A 7,515-nucleotide genomic window follows, 5' to 3' on the forward strand; every position below is an offset into this window, starting at 1 on the left:
AAGCAGTGCTGCATGTGATGAAAAGAGGAAAATGGTGTATTCATACTCCCCTAGCCGCAACTGCCCTATAATTATTCAGAGAAAGAGTGACACAGCTATCCAGTACGTATTATGGGCAGTGGCAGTTGAAGGCATTCTGCCGTCTGAAACACAGCGGGATATACACCCACTCCAAGTCAAGGCACTGAGTACCTAAGGCCAAGTAAGTTGTTTTGGTACTTAAGAAAAATAAATAAATAAATAACTACCAATGGTCATCCCTTTAATGATATCCCAAATCAGCTGCCTGAGGTAGTCATTTTGTTTTTCCAAATGGTATTTTTCTGAGAAGAAGACCTGACTGTCAAACCACTCAGACAATTGTAGCTCTCCAATCAATAGGAGAATAGGAGTGTCCTCAACACTCTTCACAAACCACAGTTCTCAAGGTTCTTTTGAGAAGTCATGACTGTGCAAAGTGCAATAATAGTGGACTAAATGAATGATGTGAATGTGGTCTATGATGGACCATTCCTGCTTTGGTAAACATATAAACAAAAGATGGCTGCTCTTTTGTACCTACAAGGACATCCAATTCCCCTCCCCCATGCAACAAAGCTACAAGAGGCATTTACAGAAACGTATGGCTACCCCATACTAAAAGGGGGCAGACATATTTTTTTCTACCCAATTATCCATGTAGGGAGGGAACATGTGTAGGGTCTCTGCGTCCTGGGTATTTTAAAATGCATTTTCAATGAGTTTGCCATACACTGTGCATTCTACTTCTTCCAAGTTGCTTGAAATTGTTGTTTTTAGAAAAGCCCTCATGTCACCTAGTAAGTACTTAAAAAAATAGACATTGTTAAAAGCATACAGATTTTTAAAATGATGCTTTCTATAAACTATAGCATAGATGTGAAGTAGGATAGGTCTTGCCAGTCAGCATCTCCAAAAGGGACATGTACTCAATCAAGACCATTATGCCCACCCCTAATTGAAAGTCACAATAGACAGTATGGGCTAGAGTAAGGAATGATCTGAGTAAGGAAAACCTGTGTAAAAGAATCTATAACCCTTAAACTGACTGTATATATATTTTTTAATCTATAATAAATATGTTGTCTTGGAAGGATACATTAACAAAGTTGGCTTTCACTGCAAAGGGATCTCTAGAGAAATTTAGATAGAAGAAGAAATTTCATGGGATAAATTCCAGAAAAATATGACATCACAGCACCACCCTTTCTATACTGTCTTGCTGAATAAAAAATTCTCCAGTACTCAGAATGGAGACTGAACAACCTATCAAATTATTCAAGGCATTTATGTGTCTCAATCAAAGGAAGGTAACTGATTATTTAAACTGTTGATGTGAGTTGGCTAAAAATGAGATTTACTATAAATCAAGGGTAAATCAAGAATGGGCCAACTCTCATATTGCCTAAAGTGGCCACTTTCTTCTTTCTAATGCTTGGGATGGTCCTGATTTCAAACATTTCCTTTCAGTGTGCACATTGATGGCCAGCAAATATTTCATGGTATGGGTGGGGAACTTTTAGATGTTATTGGATTCCAGCTCCCATGAGTCTCAGCCAGCAAGTTCAGGGATAAGTGAAATTCAGCCACCGGTTCTCTGGCCATTATCTCAATGAGCAAGATAATATATGAGGAGTATTTCTTTTGAATTTTTCTCTTTTTTGCACAAAATTTGTTTCATAGAATCAGTTCCCAGAATTACTGTAAAATGGATGGATCTGTCCTTCTCATACAACTCTAATCCAACCTACATCGAGTTGCAGCACTTGCATGGCTGGATTCACTATTGGGTAAGTAGCAATCTGTTTCTGGTGGCTTCATTCAGTGGACTGCATGTTTGAAGCTGACTCAGATAGAGAGTAACCAGGACAGGATATCCATGTAAGAAAATACTCATTATTGTCTTCAAGATTCCAGTGTCTTGCACATGAAAACAAGAAATCAAACAAACAATCAGAATTAGGAACATAGGAAACTGCCTTATACTGAGTTAGATTTTTGGTCCACCTGGCTCAGTATTGTTTATAGTGACTAGCAGTGGTTCTCCAGGGTTTCAGGAAAGAGCTTCTCCCTGCCCTACCTGGAGAAGCTGGGATTGAACTTGGGACCTCCTGCATGCAAGGCAGATGCTCTACCACTGAGCTACGGCCCTTCCCCATTCACTAAGGAGTGTCCTTCTGAATTCTTCAGAGTGAAGAAGGGTTGCACATCGTTAGGTCACCAGTGAATTGTTGGCCAGAACACAGGTTTGACTATTAATTCTAATAACAGAATTTTAGCGTTGCCCCCCCCACTGGTTTCCATAGCTTTTGCCCTCCCTTAAATTCTCAAAAACAAGTTTCCGCTTTACATACACTTCTCAGAGAATTTGATAGTGAGTTGACTGGGATTCAGTTGCTGTCTAAATTACAGTTAAAGCTGTTTGTCTATTGTCATTAAAAGACTTTTTATGTCTCCTGTCCATCCCCTTCAAATTTTGCTCATGCAAAAGCCTACTAATTTGCCTCAAAATTTCACTCTGAAAACTTAAATGTGTGCTGATGTAATGTTTGTAATATATATATTACATAGCGTAGTGGTAGGCAGAGATATAACAGGATAAATCTTTCCAAACTCTGAATATCTGTGCTGGGAGAAAGCCCAGCTGTTGGAACTTTGCCTTTCATACACAGAAACCTATCTTCATATTTAAAAGTTGTGATATCTCTAAAATTCTCCCCTCCACACCTTCTATCTGTTGTTCTGAATTACACATTCTTGTATCTAGAATGGAACTGATTCCAATATGGAATCTTCCTTTCACCTCTACATTTTGCACAATGCTTTCTGCATGCAGTTTGCTTTCCCTTACATGAAGCAAACTGGGTGACTTTGGGCCAGTAGTGCCTCTCAGCCTCAATGGTAAACCACCTCTGAATACCGTTTACCATGAAAACCCTATTCATAGGGTCGTCATAAGTCAGAATCGACTTGAAGGCAGTCGATTATCCCACACGCATCATTATAATTAACATGCCTCCCAAAATCCAGTAACTTTGATTACTTATAAATATGAGTGCATCAACACTATTTTTGTGTTGCAAAAGGTGCAATTATTTCATGAATAAACACCCTGGCTATTCTTCAGGCATTCCTCACCTTATTACACAGTGCAGCCCTCACCAACACTACTCAGAAATAAGTCTTATAAAATTGGGTTAGGATTGCAGCCAGGATCTCCACCTACATTGATGCTTTTATTAGCCATTGCTCAGAATTTACTGCATATTGAACAAATTCTATTCATTTTCCATTTGTACAGATGTTAGAGTTGTTGCATTTCTTGAGATGGAAAATCAAACTGTAATAACAGAATTTATACTCTTGGGACTGTCTAGAGATCCACACCTACAAGTGATCTTCTTCTTCTTGTTCCTGGTGATTTTTTTGGTAACACTGTTAGGAAACTCTGCAATCATGCTGGTGACCAGGACTGTGACTAGCCTTCAGAACCCCATGTTCTTCTTTCTCAGTCATTTAGCTTTTGTTGACATCTGCTATTCATCTGTTACTGTTCCCAGGATGTTGGAAAACATCATAGGAAAACAGAAAACAATTTCCTTGGAAGGATGCATTGCACAAATATTCTTCATTTTCCAGGTTTCTTGTGCGGAAGTGTTCATTCTTGCAGCAATGGCTTATGATCGATACGCTGCTATCTGTGACCCATTGCATTATACCACAATCATGAAAAAAGAAATTTGCAGATATCTAGTGAGTGGTGCCTGGGCTATGGGTTTCTTGTGTTCACTGGTGAATGCCCTGCCACTGTTAAATTTGCATTTTTGCAAGAACAATATTATGGACAACTACAGCTGTGAGCTTCCTTCAGTCTTGGCCTTGTCTTGCACTCAGACCCTCACCAATTACATTGTTCTTCTTATAACTGCTTTGGTCTTTGGTTTCAGTCCCTTCCTCCTCACCCTCATCTCTTACGTTCATATCATTTCCACCATCCTGAAGATTCGCTCTGCAGAAGGTAGGCGTAAAGCCTTTTCCACTTGCAGCTCCCACCTCATTGTGGTGGGATTATTCTACATTGCAGCTTTTATCCGGTATGTGAAGCCGAATTCAAAATCGCTGATCTATCTGGACAAAGTGGTGTCTATTCAGTATAGTATAATAACTCCCATGTTAAACCCTATCATATACAGCTTGAAAAACAAGGATATCAAAAATGCTCTGGCAAAAAAGTTTGGAAAGTTTCTTAAATAAAGTTAGGCTATACTGTCTAGAAAAATATACAGGATAATAAACTATGATGTTAAGGTTATTTAAATAGTCAGTAACCAACTTAAGTACATAAAAGGAGAGCAGCTCCTTATTATAAAAATGTCATACTTCTCTTACCACTCAAGGTACACCCTTAAAAATAGAGAGATGATAAAAGATAAGGTGAAACATAAAAAGGAATACAGAATTTACTTTCATGGGGGGAAAGGGGGCAATTAATGAATGGGGAATCTGGAAGGGATAACATTTTGGAAGGGAAATATGAGACAGTCATTTTTCTTTCTGAATGAGAATAATGACATCTCTGAGGATATGTAGTCAAATTGTCAGTACATGTCATTTACAGAAGTAATAATTGTTGCTGGCTGTTGCAGAAGAACATAGAAAGATCAATCTGAGTAAGAGCAAGGTCCATAATTCCACATTGTAGGGATGTGGAACCTGTGGCCCTCTATGTATCATTTGACTGCAACTTCTATCAGAGTCAATCAGCATGATGGTCAGTGTTGATAAATGCTGAAGCCTAACATCATCTGGAGGGCCAGAGGTCCCTCATTTTTGCTATAGTGAGAAACAATATGCCCCAAGACATTCACAAAGAGGTCATGATGTATGTCTACTGTAAAGTAATTTGATCTTCTATTTCACTATCCTGTTTTTTTTGTAAAATGGATATACGTAGCGGGAAAGGAGTGGCAGATGAATTTGGTATTCGAGGCTTGCATCCTGATCACTCCATATAGTTTGGGTTCTTGGGAAAGTCTGTTGCTTCCATTTATCATGGTACCCTGAATATATCCAGTAGACAACCAGCCAAATGCTTCTAGGAAGCTTACTAGCCAGGTAAGTGTTCAAGAACCTGTGTCTAGTCTCCAGCACCTGAGCCACATAGTTAAACTGCTACTGACGTTAAGGCTAGGGAAAGGAAACCTGTGTCCCTCCAGATGGTGGATAACTTCTTTTAGCTCTGACAATTGGCCATACTCGCTGGGGTATTGTGAGCTGAAATCTAGTAACATGTCGAGAGCCACCAGTTCCCCATCCCTGTTCTGACTATAGCTTGGTTGTGAGGTTTTGTGTAGGTATTGTTGAAGCAGCCTGAGGTAGGAGTGCCTAGTTAATATATGTGGAGCTTTATAGGTGGGCAGGACATTCTAAACAAAATTATTTCATTCATATATCTATTTTATCCTATTTCTGCATTAATTTGTGACAAACTGTATTTAAATATGTATTTGAGCATGTTTTCTATTGATATGCATTTCTAAACACATTTTATTGATTTCCAAATGTACTTGATATCAACAAAAATATTAGGTACATTTTCATATTTTTTAAAAATCCACACATAAATCAAGGAGGTGCAATTTGAGACATTTTGCATCCTAATTTGCAAATATCCACATATTCTACAACCATTAAAGTTATAATATCTAGTTAGACAAATAAATAGAAAGGGCAAGTTGTACACCTAACTATTACAACAGAACAGTTATATCTGCTTTGGGGACAATCTTTCAGACTTTACTACTTATAAAACACACTTATGCTCTGTATCCATATGAATGGCAAACAAAGACATAGATCATTGCAAGAGTGGCTGTATACTATAGCCGGCATGGATTTTTCACATTCCACAATATTAAATTGAAAATACCCTCCATGCCATCCTGCTGCTTCCTATAAAGAGATTTAAACACAAAACTATACAAAACTATCATCTTGAACACATAAATGCTTTCTTACAACCTTTTAAGTTTTCATGGCAATACACATAGAAGTCAGAGAGAATCAAGAGTTCAAAGTACAAAACAAGAGAAAAAATCCAGACCCCTTTTGAACTTTTTTCTGTCAGTGTTTTCATAATTTGTTGAAATTAATTAAAAATCAACCATGTTCACAGAGTACCTGTAATCCTGTTACTGACCTTGCCCCGTAGTGTGACCTTTATCTTCTGCAGTTTAAAAGTTAAAAAATGCATAGCTGATTTTTAATTAATTTAAAAAATTTAACATTGAAGTCTATTATAATATCAGGCATGTTAAGTGAGAACCAACCGTAAGTGTTCTAAAAGCCAGACTCACAACTATTTGGCTTGGCTAACCAGTAGGCCACACCCACACCGAACTTCTGTGTTTCGTGCTTTTAAACTTTGTATGGTTTTTAAAATTGTATATTCATTTTTAACGTTCAATGTTTTTAATTTTGGTAAACCGCCCAGAGAGCTTTAGCTATGGGATGGTATATAAATTTAATAAATAATAATACACCTAATTATTACATCAGACCATTTATATCTGCTTTGGGGACAATCTTTGAGAATTTACTACTTATAAAACACACTTATGCTCTGTATCCATATGAATTGCAAATGAAGATATAGATAATCATTACAGATGATCCCCCATCCAACTTGTTTGGCCTATTTAATTTTAAACAAATTAATTTTCCTTATCGTCCAGACATCTTATGGTGTTTATACAGACTTCTCTGAAGCTGCTAGTCATGCTTAGAGACAAGGTGTTATACAACTACAACAGTGGCTGTATACTGTAGCCAGAAAGGATTTTTCACATTCCATAATGTTAAATTGAAAATACCTCATGCCATTCTGTTGCTTCCCATAAGCGCATTTAAACACAAAACCTGACAAAACTTATTGTCCTGAACTCATAAATGCTTTCTTAACAATCCTCTAAGTTTTCATGGCAATACACATAATAGTCAGACAAAATTGAAAGTTCAGAGTTTAAAACAAGTGAAAAAAAATCCAGACCCTGTTGGACTTTTTTCTGTCAGTGTTCTCATAATTCGTTGAAATTAATTAAAAACCAGCCCTGTTCACAGAGTACCTGTAATCCTATTATTGCCCTTGGCTCATACTGTGACATTCATATTCTGTAGTTTAAAAGTTCTTAAAAAATGCATAGCTGATTTTTAATTAATTTAAGAAATTTAACATTGAAGTCTATTATAGTGTTAGGCATGCTAAGTAAGAACTAACTGTAAGTATTCTAAAAGCCACACTCACAACTGTTTGTCTTGGCTAATCAGGGGGCCACACACATGCCAGACATTATTTCATTTTAGACAGTCGTGGCTTCCTCCAAAGAATCCTGGGAAATGTAGTTTGTGAAGGGTTTTAAGAGCTGTTAAGGGTCTCCTATTTCCCTGACAAAGCTCCAGTGGCCAGTGTGGTTCAACAGTCAGCCCCTCTTCTGGGAA

The 7,515-nt window shown here is 37.5% G+C and overlaps 1 protein-coding gene across 1 annotated transcript; it reads left to right on the forward strand.

Moving 5' to 3' along the window:
* Positions 1-3,345: 3,345 nt before the first annotated feature.
* LOC133366154 (olfactory receptor 8S1-like) lies at positions 3,346-4,272 on the forward strand. The gene has a single exon (XM_061588935.1). It carries the CDS (start codon positions 3,346-3,348, stop codon positions 4,270-4,272), a length of 927 nt encoding a protein of 308 aa, XP_061444919.1.
* Positions 4,273-7,515: the final 3,243 nt, after the last annotated feature.

Source organism: Rhineura floridana, chromosome 11 (assembly GCF_030035675.1).
Source record: "Rhineura floridana isolate rRhiFlo1 chromosome 11, rRhiFlo1.hap2, whole genome shotgun sequence".
Classification (NCBI taxonomy): domain Eukaryota; kingdom Metazoa; phylum Chordata; class Lepidosauria; order Squamata; family Rhineuridae; genus Rhineura; species Rhineura floridana.

Coding starts and splice junctions, on each gene's coding strand:
- LOC133366154 (XM_061588935.1), top strand. CDS start 3,346: ATGGAAAATCAAACTGTAATAACAGAATTTATACTCTTGGGACTGTCT.